The sequence below is a fragment of the Bufo bufo genome, chromosome 11, assembly GCF_905171765.1.
Source record: "Bufo bufo chromosome 11, aBufBuf1.1, whole genome shotgun sequence".
Taxonomy (NCBI): domain Eukaryota; kingdom Metazoa; phylum Chordata; class Amphibia; order Anura; family Bufonidae; genus Bufo; species Bufo bufo.
This window is the reverse complement of record NC_053399.1, coordinates 36007597-36028918: the sequence shown is the minus strand read 5'-3', so window position 1 is coordinate 36028918 and position 21322 is coordinate 36007597. Positions and strand designations below refer to the sequence as shown.

Genomic DNA, 21322 nt, shown 5'->3' with positions numbered 1-21322 from the left:
AAGCATTCCCAGGAAGACGAGTTGTCTGGAGGGGGGAAGGGAGGACTTGGGGAAGTTGATGACCCAACCAAACCTCGCCAGAGTCTCTAGAGTGAGATCCACGCTGGCAACCGCTTGAGAAAGGGACGGAGCCTTGATGAGGATATCGTCCAAGTACGGTAGCAGAAAAACACCCCTGGAACGGAGTAAGGCTAAAACCGGGGCCAGGACCTTGGTGAACACCCGGGGGGCTGTTGCCAGTCCAAAGGGAAGGGCGACAAATTGGAAGTGGAGGTCCCCCACGGCGAATCGAAGGAAGCGATGGTGACACTGGGCTACCGGAACATGGAGGTAGGCATCCTGTATATCGATGGAAGACATGAAATCTCCCTGCTCCAGGGAAGCCACCGCGGAGCGGAGGGACTCCATCCGAAACCGTCGAAGGAGGAGAAAACGGTTGAGCTTTTTGAGGTCCAAAATGGGCCGCACCGAACCTCCCTTCTTGGGAACTACAAAGAGGTTCGAGTAGAACCCTTGGAATCTTTCCTCTAGAGGAACGGGGGTAATCACCCCCCTGTCCAGTAAAGCTTGAACGGCCGCGGAGAACGCGGCCGCGTCTTTCGGGTCTCGCGTGGGGCGGGAGCGAAAGAACCGATCCGGAGGGAAGGATGCAAATTCGATTTTGTATCCGGAGGACACAATTTCGAGGGCCCAGGCGTCGGAGACGTGAGCCATCCAGACGTCCTTGAAAAGGAGGAGCCGGCCCCCCACCCGGGTGGGTGGGGGCGCGCCTTCAGGCAGAGGACTGTTTTGCTGCGGGTGTGCGGGCAGCCTGCGGCTTGCGCCAGGAGGGCTGCGCCCGAAAAAAACGGCTTCCTACGCTTGTCCTGGGGAGGAGCCGAAGCGGCAGCTGTGGTGGGAGCCCCAGAGGCCCTGCGGGAGGACCGAAAACGAGACGCACCAGGGCGTCCGCGGGGGGCGCCCCTGGCTTGGGGTTGAGGAAGATGGGTGCTTTTACCACCCGTGGCCTCTGAAATAAGTTCGTCTAAGCGGACCCCGAAAAGGCGGGAACCCGCAAACGGTAGCCCCGCCAAGGAACGTTTGGAGGCAGCGTCCGCTTTCCAGACCTTCAGCCAGAGCTCCCTCCTGACGGCAACTGCCAGGGCGGAGGAGCGCGCAATAAGGGCTCCCGCATCAAGGGAGGCCTCACAGACAAAATTCCCGGCCCGAATAATAAGCTGGGCCAAGGAACGTAGGTCCTGGATGGGGATGTCCGAGTCCAACTCCTGTTCCAGCTGCGTACCCCAAGCAGAGATTGCTTTCCCTGCCCAAGCAGAGGCAAAAACCGGTCTGAGGGCAGAACCGGAGGCAGCAAAAATGCCCTTGGACAGGGTCTCCATGCGACGGTCCTCCGCTGACTGAAGAGAGGACCCGTCGGGAACAGGGATGGCCGTGTTCTTTGACAGCCGGGCCACAGGGGGGTCTACCTTGGGTGGGGAAGACCAGGTGGCCACGACATCGGCTGGAAAAGGATAGCAAATGTCCAGCTTCTTTGGGTTGACAAAACGGGCGTCCGGGCGAGCCCAAGCCTTAGACACCACGGAGGAGAAATCAGAGTGGATTGGAAAGACTTTTGAGGCCTGCCTGGGTCTGATAAAGGAGACGCTAGCTGCGTCCGAGCTAGGGGGGTCATCCTGCACCTTAAAGGTGTCACGTATATCAGAGATGAGTTGAGCCATCGCTGAGGCTAGCTTGGACGGCAGGGCCGAGTCCATTTCCAAATCTGAAGCCGCCAATTCACCTTCAGAGAGCGAATCCCTTGGAGAGGAGAGGCTCGTCTGGGTGCGCACGCGTGGCGGGGAGAGGGAGGCATCCGAGGAGGAGGCTCGCTCTACTCTAATACGCTTCTGAGAGTGCCTAGCTCGGGAGGGGTCACTAGGAGAGGATGAACCCGCTGCAGCGGCAGAAGCAGTGGACCCGGAGGGTGCGACAGTCAGAGTGGCGTCCTGCGGGGTAGGTGGCCTGTCTATTAGGCGGCCCACGACATGAGTGAGGCTTTCCACGGCCTGGGACAGGGATCTAGCCCAGTCAGGCGGGTCAGAGGAAGCAGGGAGCGACACAGCAGGCGACTGAGGCTGCGGTGGAGCTCGGCATGCAGTACAGTGCGGATCAGACTGCCCCCGGGGAAAGGGTTCCCTACAAGCGGTACAGGCATGGTACCATGGCTTGGCGGCTGCAGAAGGGTCTGACATGGTGGAAAGATGTTGCACTTTAAAGCAACAGTACTGTGGCACGGAGGGGGTTAAACAGTCCTACCAGACCCGATGATACAAGCGGCAGCTGTAAGGGGAACAGACTGAGGAGGCTGTGGAGGAGAGGCAGCAGCACGGAGTTGAAAGGCTACAGGATCGCACGGCAGAGAGATGAACCCGGAAGTAGCGGAGCGCAGCAGCACGGAGCTGAATGTGTAAGGAAGCTCCGCCCCCCCTCTGCCGCGCTGAAGCCGAAGCAGAGCCGCGCGCGCGCGGCAAAATGATTTTAACCCCCAAGGATGTTGAAGTGCCGGCCATGACATGGCGCCGTTCATGCCAGGAGAACGGCTCCCACCGCGCCTAGATGTAGCAGACGGCTTGCAAGTCTGCAGCCGTCCCCTGTAAGGCAGCGTTCTAGGACTTGCCCAGATAGACTGCCCTCCAACTATGCCCGGTAACGTCCCGATATGCGGGGGGGGGGGGGGGGGGGGGGGGGGGGGGGGGGGGGGGGGCATGTAACAGTGGCCATGTTGGTAGCAGCGGTGGGAGGGAGGAAGGGGAGGCTGGAGCAGGGAAGCCACGGGAGGAGGCAGCCTTCACTCTCACATACGCGTCTTCGGCTGTCTTCGCCCTCAGTCCATCCAGCGGGGTCGCCCCTTCAGCTCCTGGCACCGCGGGGCAGGAAGCCGGGGGAGGGACTTGGCGTGCGGGCGACCCTGAGCTGGCGGGACGCAGGGGAGCGAGGCTGCCCTGGTCCACCTTGTCTTCTGTGGGGGAGGCGGCAGTGCGGAATTACCGGCACTGGCGCAACTCAACCCCGGGAGAAACAGAGGGGTCTAATGCGCCTCTGTTGTCCCTGTAGGTAGAAAAAAACCGAGTTAAAAACAACAAATACGTAAAAAATAAAAATCATAGGATAACAACCCTGCATAAGCAGGGGGTGTCTTGCCTCCTTGGACACTAAGCAAAAACTGGCAGTCTCTTCTCCAGGCTGAAGGGTATAGCTGATGGAGGAGGGGCTTACAGCTTTCGCTTAGTGTCACGCCTCCTAGGGAGCAGAGCTATACCCATGGTTTCCTGTGTCCCCCAAGGAATATGGGCGAGAAAAGTGTTTGCCAGTAATGCTCATATGTTTCGGTCTGGACAGACCTTCCTCCGTTATACGAGACTGGAAACAGAATCGTGTGTGGGTATGGATGTCCAGGCTCGGCCAAAGAGTAGGAAAAAAAAAAATTGACGTGTACTAAAGTGCTTTTTTAGTATATATAAAAAATATAAATAAGGTAGAAATATCCATACACTAGTAAATGAGAGTTATAGTCACAGTTTAGTCATTATTATAATGGACTGCCGATCCCGCTGTTACCGCCAGGATTCACCGGATAAAGATCATAAGTGTGTCTCCACCTTAAGACTTACCCTTTTCATCTCCCAGAAAGATGCACTTCTTCCAAAAGAATTGGCAAGATCATTGTTCTTGTCAGAACCTAAACACAAGATATAAGACACGATAATTGTAGATATTAGACATCATCCATGTATTTACAACTAGAGTATAATACACTACCTAATATAGACTGGAAAATAACTTGGGAATGAACAGTAAGGATGAAGAATTGCTAAAGCTTATAAACATTTTTTAAACTGTTAGAAATGGCCTAAATTTTTTTTTTTTTATTATATATTTTATTTATTGACTGTTTTACTAACCAAAACAGGACCCTGATGGGCCCATCTGTAGCATTTTTCACTGCAGCACATACAGAATCCATACACTGTAGCCGTATACGGATTCCGATTTCTACAATATGCACTGCTGTAAGCACCATAATGGCATGAGTACACATCACTATCCTGCCTGTGCCCGCTCCGCTGAAACCTCTGTATGACAGGAGAGGCAGCTTTGTGTAGCATATTGCTGCTCCTGCTTGTCCTCGCTCCACCCAAGTCTGGCATAGCACATCAGTCAAGGGTATCCGGCACCAAATATTTCAGTGGAGCAGGCACAGGCAGCTTGTGAATCAGAATCCGTACTCTGCATATATTGCTACAGTGTATAAATTCTGTATGTGCTGCAGTCAACGGAGCTACAGAAGGGCTCGAACTTCGTGTGGCTAATAAAACAAGAACATCGATAAATATATCACAAAAAAAATTTTTACGCCATTTCTAGCAGTTTAAAAATGATTTTCAGGTTTCAATTTTAACTAAAGAAACAGGATTTTAGAGGCTGGATCCTGACCGTCTAGTTGAATAGAAGATGCATGTTAAAGGGTTTGAAATCAGAATAGTATGGCTGCTTTCCCCAGAAACCGCACTATTTTTGTAAATGGGATGCGCCTAGTATTGCAACTGAGCCCAACTGGAATGAAATGCAATACTCAACTATGGGAATGTCCCACAGGATTGACGCATAGCAAATGTGGTGCCAATATTCAAAAGGGGTCCAAAAACAGAGCCTGGAAACTATAGGCCGGTAAGTTTAACATCTGTTGTGGGTAAATTGTTTGAAGGTTTTCTGAGAGATGCTATGTTAGAGCATTTCAACGGAAATAAGCAAATAACGCCATATCAGCATGGCTTCGTGAGGGACCGGTCATGTCAAACTAATTTAATCAGTTTCTATGAGGAGGTAAGTTCTAGACCTGACAGCGGCGAATCAATGGATGTCGTATATCTGGACTTCTCCAAAGCATTTGACACTGGACCACATAAAAGGTTAGTATATAAAATGAGAATGCTCGGACTGGGAGAAAACGTCTGTATGTGGGTAAGTAACTGGCTCAATGATAGAAAACAGAGGGTGGTTATTAACGGTACATACTCAGATTGGGTCACTGTCACTAGTGGAGTGCCTCAGGGGTCAGTATTGGGCCCTATTCTCCAATATATTTATTAATGATCTTGTAGAAGGGTTGCATAGTAAAATATCAATTTTCGCAGATGACACTAAACTATGTAAAGTAATTAACACTGAAGAGGACAGTATACTACTACAGAGGGATCTGGATAGATTGGAGGCTTGGGCAGATAAGTGGCAGATGAGGTTTAACACTGACAAATGTAAAGTTATGCACATGGGAAGGAATAATGCAAGTCACCAGTACATACTAAATGATAAAACACTCGGTAACACTGACATGGAAAAGGATCTAGGAATTTTAATAAACAGCAAACTAAGCTGCAAAAACCAGTGTCAGGCAGCTGCTGCCAAGGCCAATAAGATAATGGGTTGCATCAAAAGGGGCATAGATGCCCGTGATGAGAACATAGTCCTACCACTTTACAAATCGCTAGTCAGACCACACATGGAGTACTGTGTACAGTTCTGGGCTCCTGTGAACAAGGCAGAAATAGCAGAGCTGGAGAGGGTCCAGAGGAGGGCAACTAAAGTAATAACTGGAATGGGGCAACGACAGTACCCTGAAAGATTATCTAAATTAGGGTTATTCACTTTAGAAAAAAAGACGACTGAGGGGAGATCTAATTACTATGTATAAATATATCAGGGGTCAGTACAGAGATCTATCCCATCATCTATTTATCCCCAGGACTGTGACTGTGACGAGGGGACATCCTCTGCGTCTGGAGGAAAGAAGGTTTGTACACAAAGATAGAAGAGGATTCTTTACGGTAAGAGCAGTGAGACTATGGAACTCTCTGCCTGAGGAGGTGGTGATGGTGAGTACAATAAAGGAATTCAAGAGGGGCCTGGATGTATTTCTGGAGCGTAATAATATTACAGGCTATAGCTACTAGAGAGGGGTCGTTGATCCAGGGAGATATTCTGATTGGAGTCGGGAAGGAATTTTTTATTCCCCTAAAGTGGGGAAAATTGGCTTCTACCTCACAGGGTTTTTTTTGCCTTCCTCTGGATCAACTTGCAGGATAACAGGCCGAACTGGATGGACAAATGTCTTTTTTCGGCCTTATGTACTATGTTACTATGTAAGAGTCCATGGAAATTAAGCTTCATCCTGTGGAGACCGCCAAATTGGCGTAGAAAGTCTTAAGCCAGGTTCACATCTGCGTTTGTGAACTCAGGCACTGAATCCGTTCACTGTATCAGACATATATGCCGGCTTTCCGATGGACAAAAAAACACTATACAAACCATTTTATGTCTGGCCGAAAGCCGGTATATATGCTGGAAATCAGCCGGATCCCATTACAGTGAATGGGGATCCGGCGGTGCACGGTGCTATCCAGCTGTGCCAGATACGAGAAACTCCAGTAGTCTGTTCCTCCGTTGGAAAAGACTGCTGGAGTTCACAGCGCAGATGTGAACCCAGTCTTGTAGGCCAGACAATGCTCCATTGCATAAGTCGTTATCCATGAAGACAATAGCTCGAGTGGTACCGTTTCTGGAAGAAGACAGCCATGATTTTCTAATCTCATACAAACCTTGTTCATGAGAACCATGGGGGATGGAGGGGTGATCCCATGCTTGCACTCAGCAATTAGCCGATCACTTTTGTGGATGCCATATCAAAGTGGTTTGTCATGGTGGTCCAAGCATAACAGCTCTCATGACTACGATCATCTTACCGATAAAAAGGTCACTGGATTACGGGAAGTACTGGTGCTGAGACGCCTACCAATTCCACAAAGGAATGGGCAGAAGTCTGAAGTGATTGCCATGTCCCTAAGGCCTCATGCACACGACAGTATTTTTTTGCGGTCCGCAAAACCGGGTTCCGTTGTTCCGTGATCCATTTCCGTTTTTTTTCCCAGTGTGTCATCCTTGATTTTTGGAGGATCACCAGACATGAAAAGTGAAAAAAAAATCTAAGTCAAGTTTGCCTTAGAAAATGATAGGAAAAAAACGGACACTGATCACGGACGCGGATGACAATCTTGTGTGCCTCCGTGTTTTTTCACTGACCCATTGACTTGAATGGGTCCACGAACCGTTGTCAGTGAAAAAAATAGGACAGGTCATATTTTTTTCACGGACTAAAAACACGGACGCGGATGACAAACGGTGCACTTTCCGAGTTTTCAACTGACTCATTAAAAGTCAATGGGTCCGCAGAAAATCACGGAAAACGGAACAACGGACACCGAGCCCAACAACGGTCGTGTGCATGAGGCCTTAGGCTAATATCTGCTTTTTCCACATCACGGGTTGAAGACTTTCAGTACATAGACTTCCGAGCACAGCTGAAGAAGCAGATGGCAGCTTAAAGGGAGTCTGTCACCACATTTGGGCATATTAGACCGATCAAATAGGGTTATATGATCCACCCAGAACTTAAAAACGGTACCTTTGTTGTAGAAAACGGACTTTTCTTTTAGCCGAAAATGAACTTATAAGGTTATGTTAATGCGCCCTCTCAAGTGCCCAGGGCGGTCTCTCAATCCTCGGAGCCCCAGGCAGCACCTGTTAAACGGCTCATAACCCCGCCCTCCGTGCGCCTCTGCCCGCCAGTTTACTCCCCTCCCCTGTCCTTTTCCACTGCGGCTGTGCGGTCCAAATCGTAGCGGGCGCATGCGCAGTAGGTATCGCGATGCCCTGCCAGGAGCGGGCTTCGCATTGCGCATGCGCCCGCTACGATTTGGACCGCACAGCCGCAGTGGAAAAGGACAGGGGAGGGGAGTAAACGGGCGGGCAGAGGCGCACGGAGGGCGGGGTTATGAGCCGTTGAGGCGGTGCTGCCTGGGGCTCCGAGGATTGAGAGACCGCCCTGGGCACTTGAGAGGGCTCATTAACATAACCTTATAAGTTCATTTTCGGCTAAAAGAAAAGTCCGTTTTCTACAACAAAGGTACCGTTTTTAAGTTCTGGGTGGATCATATAACCCTATTTGATCGGTCTAATATGCCCAAATGTGGTGACAGACTCCCTTTAAGAAGCCCAGTGCTCAGCCAAGCTGTCTTACTCAGGTGAAACTCAAAAAATTTGAATATTGTGCAAAGTTCATTTATTTCAGTAATGCAACTTAAAAGGTGAATCTAACATATGAGAGACTCATTACATGCGAAGCGAGATATTTCAAGCCTTTGTTATCATTTGGGTGATTATGGCTTACAGCTTATGAAACCCCAAAGTCACAATCTCAGAAAATTAGAATATTACGTAAAACCAATAAAAAAAAAAAGCATATTAAATAGAAAAATGTAGGACCTCTGAAAAGTATAATCATGCATATGTACTCAGTACTTGGTTTGAGCCCCTTTTGCATCAATTACTGCCTCAATGCGGCGTAGCATGGATGCTATCAGCCTATGGCACTGCGGAGGTGTTATAGAAGAGCAGGATAGCAGCCTTCAGCTCTTCTGCATTGTTCGGTCTCATGTCTCTAATCTTTCTCTTGGCAATGCCCTATAGATTCTCTATGGGGTTCAGGTCAGGCGAGTTTGCTTGCCAATCAAGCACAGTAATCCCATGGTCATTGAACCAGGTTTTGGTACTTCTGGCAGTGTGGGCAGGTGCCAAGTCCTGCTGGAAAATGAAGTCACCATCTCCATAAAGCTTGTCTGCGGAAGGAAGCATGAAGTGCTCCAAAATCTCCTGGTAGACGGCCACGTTGACTCTGGACTTAATGAAGCACAGTGGACCGACACCAGCAGATGACATGGCTCCCCAAATCAACACGGACTGTGGAAACTTTACACTGGACTTCAAGCATCTTGCATTGTGCGCCTCTCCATTCTTCCTCCAGACTCTGAGTCCTTGGTTTCCAAATGAGATGCAAAAGTTGCTCTCATCAGAGAAGAGGACTTTGGACCACTGAGCAGCAGAACAGTTCTTTTTTTCTTTAGCCCAGGTAAGACGCTTCTGATGTTGTTTGTTGTTCAGGAGAGGCTTGACAAGAGGAATACGACATCTGAAGCCCATGTCCAGGATCCGTCTGTGTGGTGGCTCTTGATGCACTAACTCCAGCCTCAGTCCTATCCTTGTGAAAGTCCCCAACACTTTTGAATGGCCTTTTCCTGACAATTCTCTCCAGGCTGCGGTCATCCCTGCTGCTTGTGCACCTTTGTCTTCCACACTTGTCCCTTCCACATAACTTTCTATTAATGTGCTTTGATACAGCACTTTGGGAACATCCAACTGCTTTTGCAATTACCTTTTAAAGGCTTTCCCTCCATATGGACGGTGTCAATGATGGTTTTCTGCACAACTGTCAGGTCAGCAGTCTTTCCCATGATTAGGATTCCTACTGAACGAGACAATTTAAAGGCTCAGGAACCCTTTGCTCAGGCGGTATGGATTAATTAGCTGACTAGAGTGTGACACTTTGAGCCTAGAATATTGAACCTTTTCACAATATTCTAATTTTCTGAGAGATTGTGACTCTGGGGTTTTCATAAGCTGTAAGCCATAATCATATTATAACAAATAAAGGCTTGAAATATCTCGCTTTGCATGTAACGAGTCTATCTCATATGTTAGTTTCACCTTTTAAAGCTACTTTCACACTGGCGTTTTGGCTTTCCGTTTGTGGGATCCGGTCAGGGCTCTCACAAGCGGTCCAAAACGGATCAGTTTTGACCTAATGCATTCTGAATGGAAAAGGAAGGATACGCTCAGAACGCATCAGTTTGCCTCCGATCAGTCACATTCCGCTTTGGAGGCGGACACCAAAACGCTGAGCCTAACGGATCCGTTCTGACACACAATGTAAGTCAATGGGGACGGATCCGTTTTCTACGACACAATCTGTCACAATAGAAAACGGATCCATCCTCCATTGACTTTCAATGGTGTTCAAGACAGATCCGTCTTGGCAATGTTAAAGATAATACAAACAGATGCAGACGGTTGTATTATCTGAACGGATCAGTCTGTGCAGATCCATGACGGATCCGCACCAAACGCGAGTGTGAAAGTAGCCTAAGTTGCATTACTGAAATAAATGGACTTTTGCACAATATTCTAATTTTTCAAGTTTCACCTATATATTTGTTCTAATAGATGAATGAGAGTCAAGACCCAACCGATTGATTTGTCACATGTTTATTAAAATGACCGATACATTTACTTAGAAGTATTTTCTTACCAGTCATATCTTCATCACTGCCTTCATCAACCCCTTCTTTGTCACTATCAGATGAAAGCGCAGGAACCGGGCACATCACAGCAATGGTCTCCCGCCTACAACAGAAACTCAGATTCTCAGACTCAGAATCTACATGTGTCCCACATCATGTTAAAACAAGTAATAAAATGGTAACACAGCTATCATTTATATTGGTTATGAGAGCTATAGGCTACCTGAACAGTCACCAATTACTGAAGTGCATGTCAGCAGAGTCAGCCCTAACAAGGCAACATACCTTGGTAGAGTGGATCCTGCTGAGCAAAATAACCCCTTATGTCTCTCTGATGCGCCATTCATCATTATTAATATTTTTTTTTTATGCAACTGAGCTTGTTGAGCCCCTGGGAGCACCAGATCTTTAACGCCCTGCTCCTCCTGCCACTCCCTCTTCCCACGGATTGACAGCATAATGCATGTTTTAAAGGGGTTTTCCAAGTTATTTTTACTGGATAGGTCATCAGTATCTGATTGTGGGGGCCAACATCCAGGACCCCCACGATCAGCTCTCACAATAAAAAAAATAAAACACGCAGACAGGTTACCTGGTATTTGCAGTCTTGTGTGGTGTACATTTTTCCTTTGCTTTCCCACGTTGTCTCATTTCAGCAAGCCTTTGGCGCATGTTGATTGTCATCTCTGAGCTGAGACGCCAGATGAAAATACAGCTGGAGATAGAAACAGAATGCGTCATTTTGAGGTTTATAAGGTCCAGCATTCTGAAGGTGGCCAGCCCACTTTTTCTTTTTTGGATTCATTAGGTCCTAGGTGCTAACAATTTGCACTGGACACATGGAGCCAATCTCAGGACAAAGAATGTATCTTGCCCGGGGTCATGCTCCATGTATATGGAAAAGTGCCCGAGATTCCAAGAACCCAAAGAGAACCCTCTTCTACTCTGCAGTACGTCTATCACAATCTATCATTATGTGCCTTTAACATTTAACACCTAAAAGTAACATGTTACGTGCAATATTAAAATATTGTCCCCACCTGTCTCCAGACATAGATATTAGATGCTTGCAGTCGTTGGTAAACTTCATTCCGGTCACAATCTCTGAAAGGAGAAATATATGGTCAGTATGGGTTGTGCTCTTGTCAAGTGCTATGGGCGATTTGATGATCTGGTGAAAAGTACCTGAATGTCCAAACATGGTGGCCACGCACTCCCCAGTGTAGAAATCAAAGATCGACAGGTTTTTGTCGGAGCAGCTTGTTGCAATATAGAGGCCAGATGGGTCAGTCTGGACCTGGAGAAAGAACTGTTAACTACGGGACACAGGGCAAAGTGATAAATGTACTAATCTAAATAAAAAGCATCAGCGGACAGAAAAAGGGACAGTGTCTTATGTCTTGGTTTTACGCATTTCTGCATTAAAAGAAAATATATTTTAAAAAATGTGCAAAAGCCATAATGAAAAAAGCATCCATTTCTATTCCTTAAGAGGCTCGTAGTAAAGCCCACACGTGCAGAAAATCACTTGCATTAAACGAAGAACCTTATTCCACCACTCCCATGATACACCGCCATAGCTATTATTGCATCAAACTTGGTATCAAAAATCCCTTAACATATTGCATCACTAAGGCCCCTTTCACACGAGCGAGTTTTCCGCACGGGTGCAATGCGTGACGTGAACGCATAGGACCCGCACTAAATCCTGACCCATTCATTTCAATGGGTCTGTGTACATAAGCGTTTTTTTTTTCACACATCAGTTCTGCGTTGCGTAAAAAATGCACCATGTTCTATATTCTGCGTTTTTCACGCAGCCCTGGCCCCATAGAAGTGAATGGGGCTTCAGTGAAAGACGCACTGATGGTTGCTAAGAGATATTGTTTATAAGCCTTCAGTTTTTTATCACGAGCGTGAAAAAGGCATAAAAACGCATTGCGCCCGCACGGAAAAAAACTGAACAACTGAACGCAATCGCAGACAAAACTGACTGAACTTGCTTGCAAATTGGTGCGAGTTTCACTGAACGCATCCGGAGCCAACACATCACGCTCGTGTGCAAGAGGCCTAAAGGTATGTTCACATGGCGCATTTTCACTTGTCTTTAAGTATGGACCATTTGCATATTCAGAACGAAAATACGCATAAAATATGTTTCCTATTGATTTCAGTTGGAAATATATTATAATTTGATACCTAACTAAATGATGTTATAAGGCAAGCTTTCGAGACTCTGAGGTCCCTTCTTCAGGCGAGAAATTAAACCAATCTCTAAAGAAACCAGAATCTGCCCAGGGAAGAACAGAGAGGTGGAGTAATAAACTTGCAAAACACCAACAAACACAGGTTGTCTGATGTGTGCAAGTTCCATCTCTGGGACCGCACCCATCTCTAAAACAAAGCCTAACACGAGAACGACAAAGTGGTGGCTGGTGGTGCTGGGTCCGGCCACCAACAAATCTTCCTAATGGCCCGCCGAAAATAGCCAATTATCCGAGTGGTGCACTCGGCTATTTTCAGAATCCCCAGAGAAATGAATGGGAGCGCACTCCCCTTGCGTGGCCACAGCTCCCATTCATTTCCATGGAACCATCTAGCTCTGCTATTTTTGGTGACCCTATACAAATTAATGGAGGGCAGCCGCACGTTGGCGGTGCGCCCTCCGGGACTTTGCCGGCTCTGTTTCCTAGCGATATGCCCCTATTGTCTGAAATGACACAACCTCTTTAGGGGTTTAGTTTACAGATAAGGCTACTTTCACACCTGCGTTAGGTGCGGATCCGTCTGTATCTGCACAGATGGGTCCGCACCTATAATGCAAACGATTGTATCCGTTCAGAACGGATCCGTTTGCATTACCATGAACAAAATGCAGACCATGATAATGCAAACGCATCCGTTTTGACTTACATTGAAAGTCAATGGGAGGCGGATCAGTTTTCAATTGCACCATATTGTGTCAGTGAAAACGGATCCGTCCCCATTGACTTACATTGTAAATCAGGACGGATCTGTTTGGCTCCGCATCGTCAGGCGGACATCAAAACGCTGCAAGCAGCGTTTTGGTGTCCGCCTCCAGAGCGGAATGGAGGCGGAACGGAGCCAAAACTGATGCATTCTGAATGCATTGGGGCTGAACTGATCCGTTTTGGGCTGCTTGTGAGAGCCCTGAAACAGATCTCACAAGCAGACCCAGAAACGCCAGTGTGAAAGTAGCCTAAGCTGTGTGAAAGTTTGTTTATCTCTGAGTTTAGAGAGGAGTGGACCCCTCTTTCTCCTCAGATGTTGTAGCAGACCATAAAACCTTGAGATAAATTCATAGTCTCAAGGTTTTATGGCCTGCTACAACACCTTAACATTTTTAAGCATGTTTAAATGATAGGTCATCAAGATCTAAATCCCGGACAACCACTTAAACAGGGTCTGTCCCCTTTGGACAATCATTTTTGTTAGAAGGGATCACCCTAAGATAAAGTGATCACTGCTCGGACCTTTAGTGATCAACAGTAGCGAGTGGAGGATTCCAGCAGCAAGTGTTGAACTTCTCTACAGCGCCACCACAGGAAAAAATGTAGCATTACAAAGTTTCGGGTGATAACAATGCGCAGTGGGAAATTCCTTTTAAATGCATAAGGTGCAGCTTTGGGTAAAATGGTTTTACACACATCGTAGCAAAGATCTTTTGCATGCGAGATGCAGCCAAAATCCTGGATAAGAATGACGAGGATGTAGGTCACATCTGGAATAAAACTTTTGCCATGTAAATGGACCCTTAGGAACAAAGCCGTCAAGTTATAACAATGCAATGTACAAGGGAAGACAGCAGATTGATCTGTCTAATAAAAATAAACTGTCTACATTTGGAAACCATAAAAAGCAAAAAAATAAAATAAATAAATAAATCCATGTGAGCACAATATATATGAGACATGTGCTTTGTGTGTAATTCATGGCAGTTAGCCGCCCAGTCAGTACTGCCGCTCTAAACATTCCCCCCAGATCTGAATCCTGTCTGCTGACCAGGCTGTAATGTCAGCAGGAAATAATGCCGATTAACATTTACTGAGCAAAGAGCCAAAAAATCCATGACCGTCCTAGAAAATAAGCTTAACTCTTTCACGCTTGGTCAGCAAGCATATGTCCGAAGGAACGTCACAGACCAATCTGTGTAGAAACCCAGTAAATCAGGAGGTTTATAATGGTCATTAGACCAGACTGTGCAGCGTCATACATGCAGGGCTTATAAGTGCACACTTAAAATGAGCTCAAGGGTCATTTGCATTTGGCAAATTAAATTCTGTAAAAACATTAAGTGTATCTGACAGGTCTCATCAGAGAAGAATGTGTGGATTTGCAGAACGCTGCATTTCATTAAAGCCTCAATAATCAGACTCGCTCATTCTTTAGGATAATTGAGCCAATAAACGGCACGAGGCACTTACTTTAATGAGAGTCCCATCTTCACTCTGCGATCCCTTGTACAGCTTTTTCTGCTTCCCGCTGCTGATGTTAAATATCCTAAGCAGCAAAAAGTGACAAAAGTGGATTAAGAAAGAAGCAGTAATAAGAAAAGCTTATCACATGCAGGGTACACAAGTCACACAGTGCGTAGATGTAGGAGAGCAGAACTTATCAGGTATTGCAGAGCTAAGGCTACTTTCACACGTGCGGCAGAGGATTCCGGCAATCCGGACGCAAACTGATGCCATTTGTCAGACGGATCCGGATCCATCTGAGAAATGTATTGAAATACCCGATCCGTCTCTCCGGTGTCATCCGGAAAAACGGATCCGGTATTAAATTTTCCGGAAAGCCGGATCTGTTTTGCTGATACACTTCATGCTGGATCCGGCACTAATACACTTCATTGTAAATTAATGCCGGATCCAGCATTCTGGCAAGTGTTCAGTATTTTTGGCCAGAGAGAAAACTGCAGCATGCTGCTGTATTTTCTCCGTCCAAAAAAAGTAAGAGGGACTGAACTGATGCATCCTGAACGGATTGCTCTCCATTCAGAATGCATTAGGATAAAACTGATCAGTTATTTCTCGCCCAGTTTCCTTGGGGGACACAGAAGACCTTGGGTATAGCTCATCTCCCTAGGAGGCGTGACACTAAGTGAAAGACTGTTAAGCCCCTCCTCCACAGCTATACCCTCAGCCTGGAGAGAAAGGCAGCCAGTTTTTGCTTAGTGTCCAAGGAGGCAAGACACTCCCTGCTCTGCAGGGCTGGTTTCTCCTTGTTTCAATTTTAGATTTTTACTTTTTTCTTTTCTTTTTGTTCCAGATCATCAGGGATAACAGAGTCGCACTAGACCTCTCTGTTCTCCCGGGGTTGAGCTGCGCCAGTGCCGGTCACCCGCACTGCTGCCTCCCCCACAGAAGGCAAGGTGGATCAGGGCAGCCCAGCTCCCCTACATCCCGCCAGCGCAAGGGTCGCCCGCACGCCAAGTCCCTCTTCCAGCGTCCTGCCACTACGGTGCCAGTAGCTGAAGGGGCGACCCTGCTGGAATGGACCGAGGGTGAAGACGGCTGTGGTAAGAAAGAGGCTTCTCCAGCCCTACGTCACCCCCCCCCCCCCCCACCCTGGTCTCCTGCGTGCCTGACCCCCATACTGGGCCTCTAGTCCCCTGCTGGATCTATGCTGGCCCCTGGGGTGCCGCAGAGCGGCAATTTCCTTCTGCCTCCCTCCCCCTGCCTGGCTCCCATAGACATGCAGCCAGTGGCTGTCTCCACAGCCAGCTACAGAAGCGGCAACTAACATGGGTGGAAATCAGCACAGGCATCTCCTACCGGAGTGTTGCTCAAGGCCTGAGGCTCCTGACGGCTGTGGAGTAAGGCCTCGCCTCCGGCCGACATTGGTAGTCCGGTGCGGCCGGGCGCCGCAAAATCTTAGCCCAGGCTCCGCCATTCCGGGTCCCTGACTCTTCCGACCGGCGGTCTTCCGGCCGGCGGGGTGGGCTCCCGCGGCCGGCAAGCCGCCATTCCGAGCCCCTGACACTCCGGCCGGCGGGGTGGGCTCCCGCGGCCGGCTTTGGGCTTGACGTCTATGCCCAGCAGGCCCCGGCTGACCTTGGTGCCGGTCGGTGGGGCTCCGCTAATTTTAGCCCAGGTTTCGCGGCCTGCTGGGCCGCAATTCCGACCGGCCCGCGGGGTGGGCACCCGCGGCCGGTTTTGATGCGCCACTCCGCCTCAGGTCCGGCGGTACATACCGGGCGCCGCAAATTTAGACCCCGGCTTCACGGCCTACTAGGCCGCAAAATTCCGGCCTCTGGTGGAGGGGGCGGGAACTTCTCCAGGCGCGAATTCTTCCCGCCGGGAGGTTCCTCCGCCCCCAGGGGATCGCAGCGCCGCCCTCCAGGCCGGATCCATATTAACCCTTTGGGTACAGGCCGGCTCCCAATGGGCCTGTATGGCTGGCCCCCCTTTTCCTGACTATCTGTGCCCCTATAGGTGGCCCCCCTTTAGCCTCAGAGAAGCTGTGTTTTTAATTTAAAAAAAAAAAAAAAAAAAATGAAAATAAAAAATAATAATAATAACAGATTTCTATTGGACTGCGCAGGACGCTGCAGCCTCATCAGTAGTGCTGCATGTCTGCATGCCCTCTTTCCACAGGTGGCATAGTGTTGCGCTCCCAACCTGCGTAGGTGCTAGGGCATTTCCCTTTTTAGGTGGTTTTCCTGCCCTCTTCCAGGATACGGCGCTGGCCAAGTGCATGCGGCCCTTCCGTAGGCAGCATTCATCATCTCTCCAGTTATGGTGCCTGCCATGTGCATCCCCCCCCTCCTAGGCGGGATACTGCACTCTCCCTGGCTGCCGGCTGGCCAGGTGCATGACCCCCTTTTAGGCGGAATACTGCACCTTCACCGGATACGGTGCTGGCCATGTGCATGACCCCCTTCCATAGGCGGAATGCTGCACTCTCTATGGATTTGCTGCCGGCCATGTGCGTGACCCCCTTCCATGGGCGGAACGCAGCGCTCACTGGATTCGCTGTCGGCCATGTGCGTGACCCCCTTCTTAGGCGGAACGCTACACTCTCACTGGATCTGTTGCCGATCATGTGCATGACCCCCCTTTTTAGGCGGAATACTGCACTCTCACCGGATACGGTACTGGCTATGTGCACGACCCCCTTCCATAGGCGGAACGCTGCACTCTCTCTTATGTGCTATCATGTACTTATGTACTATGTTGCTATGCTGCACTCTCACTGGTTTCGCTGCCGGCCATAGGCATGACTCAGGCAGCATACATACATCCCTCCGTCTGTGGTTGTTTTCTCGCAGGTACGTTACTGGCCATGTGCATGTACCCCATACATGGCGGGGTGCTTGCACTCTCGCTGGATCCGCTGTCGGCCATATGCATGACCCCTCTTCCGTGGGCGGTGTACGCACTCTCGCTGGATTCGCTGCCTGCCATGGGCATGCCTTCCTTCCTCAGGTGACATACACACATTCTCACTGACTGTGTTTGTCTCTCACCAGTACGATGCTGGCCATGTGTATGACTCCCATATATGGCGGGTGCACGCACTCTCCCTGGATGAGATGCTGGCCATGTGCATTACCCCCCCCCCCCCCCTTTTTTTCTGGGCGGCATGCTACACTCACCGGATACCTTGCTGGCCATGAGCATTGCCCTCTAACATGGGTGGAACACTTGCACTCCCATTGGATACGGTGCTGGCCTTGTGCGTGGCCACCCCTCATTCCATGGGCAGAATTTGGCACGCTCATGAGATTTACGGCTGTCCTTGTATGACTGTGCTGGACTTGTACATGTCCCCCTTCATTGGCAGAGTAGTTGCACTCTCGCTAAATCAGTGTTGGGTGTATTATTGCACACTCACTTAATGCTAGGATAACCCTGTGCATGTTCCCCTTTCACTAGGTGGACCTCCTGCGTTCATGCTGGATTATAGGGTATGTCCTGCTTCTCTGAAGTAGGTACGGCCTTAGGCATCACTCCCTTTTGGGACCTGCCTTTGCACTCTTGCCGACTGCAGTTTGCCAGATACAATTTCCCCCCTTTTCGGGGCGGACTGCTTGCGTTCCATCGCATGCTATACTAGGCTTGTGCATAACTCCCTTTCAGGTTGCACTTTGCAATTCCGTACATGCTGTGGCACTCTGTGGCGAGCCCCCCTTTCTCGCTAAATTAACCTTTTGCAGTGAGCGGACGTTCTTGTGCGTTGTTTGGGCCGTGTATGCCTTCTCCTCCTGTAGGTGGGTTGGCCTTCTCACGGCTTACGGGCTGCTCGTACGTATGCCTCATCTACTTCCTGCGGCATACTTTTGTTTTCTTGGGATACGATGCCTGCCACAAACCTTGCACTCGTTTCTAAGGAGTTCATTCTGTCCACCTGACCCGGACGGGCTCTACTTGCTCTCTGCTGCACGGAGCTGGGTGGTACTCATTCATTTAGTTGGCACTTCATCCCAGGGAATGTTCGTGGTTCCTAGATGCGTGCCCATTCATCCTTCCGCGGTATTGCTTCCCTGCGCTAGTGGTCACATGGTCGAGAGTGCGGTTGTCTGGAGCGCCCCTCGAATTCTTCGTTGGCTCTGGCAGGACTGCGGTTCCTTTGCCTGCTGCAATTTCCTCCTCTTCGGATGTAGTGTGGTATGAGTCCTTCCTCTTGGCGCCTCTACGCTACAGTCTGATCTGCTACCAGGTGCGGGCCGCTTTTCTCGGGAAGGTCACCCAAATTCTCTTGGGTGCTCGATTACCCAGGTCCGGAGGACCTCCGCCTTGGGTTCTTCAGGGTATTCTCCTTCTGCGAGGCGGTGAACCGGGCATCTCACAGTGTAGCAGGGTTCTGCTTTTGAGCTGTCCTATGGCTTCCCTGTTGCCCACTCCTCCGTTCGGTTGGAGGGTGTTATGCCGGCCTCTGTCTCGACTACCTTATCTCGCCGGCTCTGTTTGGCCCCCGCTCGGTACAGATCACTCTGATGTGGCTTCTGTCCCGCCAGACTTCAGAGGTTGTTCCTTCACTGTCCTCCCCTTTGGGGAGAGCATGGTTGTTCATGTGGATGGTTCCGGTGTTCCTTTTGGCCTCGTACTGTCTCCCTTGTTCACACTGGCTGTATTAGCTGTGCCGATTTATCGAGTCTACCGCGTTCTGTCCTCCCGCTGAGTGCAGATTGTGTGGTCCATTCTAAGACAATGGTCCTGCTGTAGACTTACCTTCTCGGTAACTTGGGGGGACTACCTTTCGGTCCAGATTGTCCTTTGATCTCCTACACCGGGACTGTAGAACATGGCTACATCAGCATGGACTATAGCCTGTCTTGTCCTGGCATCTGGCGGATGCTGGGCGGACCCTTTTGGTTCCTTTCCGTCTGTCCTTCTGCTCCCCCACTCGGGTGGATACGGACAACGTTGCTCGGGGGCCGACGGGACCAGTTTGTCAACTTCTGCCCGTGTTACTGGTCTGCGCCTGATCACATTTGGTTTTTCGCCCGCTTGCCAGGTCGACTCCAGCGGGTTCGCTACTGCCCGCTCCTGGCTGTTTTTCGTCCAGGATCTGTCGTAAGACTTATGGTTTTTTTATCTGGGGTTCTGTGGGAAGCTGTGCATTCCCCACTCTGACTTTTCTCTCCCCATGGTTCTGTCTTTTTTCCAGTCCGGCCTGGACCTGGGACTGGCATTCCTTTACTTGAGGTATCAGTGTCAGCGCTGTTCTTCCTCTTCCAGCGTTCCCCAGGCCTCTGGGCCTGTCAAGACCTTCTTACTCGAAATGGCTCTTTGGTTCCTCTGTACTGTCCTTCGGTACCGCCCTGGGAACTACATACGGAGTTCTCGGCGCTCCAATCTTGTCCTTGGAGCCGTTACAGAAGTTCTCTCTACCCCTCCTGTCCTGTACGGTTGTGTTTCCGTATCAGTCGTGTCTCTGACGGGTGCCTGAATGGCCCCCTTTTTGTTCTGAGCCTTCTGTCTTTTTCCAGGACAGGGCTGTTCTACATCCCGTTCCTTCCTTCTGAAGGTGGCGTTTGCCTTTCGCTTCAACACTTCACCAATTTGGACGTTGTTTGGGCCTTGCAGTTTTTACTTGGAGATCTCCGACTCTTGTCGACGTTCGGTCTCTTGGGTTTCCTGGAGGCCCGCGCTTAGAGTTGACGGACTCCAGGGTGGTTTCCCTCCGCTTTATCAGATTGGCTATTGCTGAGGTTACCGCACCGAGGGCAGGATTCTGCCTTTACTGTCACCGTTCATTTCACCAGAGCGGTCGGTGCCTCCTGGGCCGGAGGCTTTGGGCTTCGGCCATGCATTTGAGCAAGGCGGCCACAGGTCTTCCTTGCACGCTTTACAGAGTTCTACAGGGTGCATACTCTGGCTTCGGCGTATGCTGCCTTGGTCCGCCTGGGTCTGCAGGCGGCGGTTCCTTGATGCCTTCGGGTGCTTCGCCTTGGAGCTGTGGTCCCTCCCCTTTTGGACTGCTTTTGAACGTCCCAAGGTCTTCTGTGTCCCCCAAGGAAACTGGGCGAGAAAACGAGATTTTTGTATAACTTACCAGTAAAATCTCTTTCTCGCTCTTTCCTTGGGGGACACAGCACCCACCCATTCGTTGTTTTTCTCTACACGGTTTCCGAGTTTGTGTTACCCGTTGGGTAGTTGGCTTGTTGGTTCCTTGTTGGACTTTGCCTTTTCTCACTGCTTGGACACGCAACTGGCTGCCTTTCTCTCCAGGCTGAGGGTATAGCTGTGGAGGAGGGGCTTAACAGCTTTCACTTAGTGTCACGCCTCCTATGGAGATGAGCTATACCCAAGGTCTTCTGTGTCCCCCAAGGAAAGAGCGAGAAAGAGATTTTACTGGTAAGTTATACAAAAATCTCGTTTTTCCGGTATTGAGCCCCTAGGACGGAACTCAATGCCAAAAAACAAAAACGCTAGTGTGAAAGTACCCTAAATCTGACTAATAAAGTCATTGCACAAGCTCTTTGGGAGGACAGTGGATTTCCTCCTTCTCATACCGAATTGACTTCAAAGGCTATGTACACCTTTGGAGGAAACATTTTTATTATTATTGTATTGTACTCCTCTTGAGCAAAAAATCATTTTTTCAATTGGTCTTTATTAAAAATT

The 21322-nt window shown here is 49.4% G+C and overlaps 1 protein-coding gene across 1 annotated transcript in view; it reads right to left on the bottom strand.

Moving 5' to 3' along the window:
* Positions 1-21322, bottom strand: part of MAPKBP1 (mitogen-activated protein kinase binding protein 1) — a 154273-nt gene that overhangs the window by 22792 nt on the left and 110159 nt on the right. The window contains 6 exon segments of the mRNA XM_040410984.1: positions 3651-3718; positions 10238-10332; positions 10822-10944; positions 11270-11333; positions 11415-11526; positions 14675-14750. Of these exon segments, the coding sequence (XP_040266918.1) occupies positions 3651-3718; positions 10238-10332; positions 10822-10944; positions 11270-11333; positions 11415-11526; positions 14675-14750 (538 nt within the window).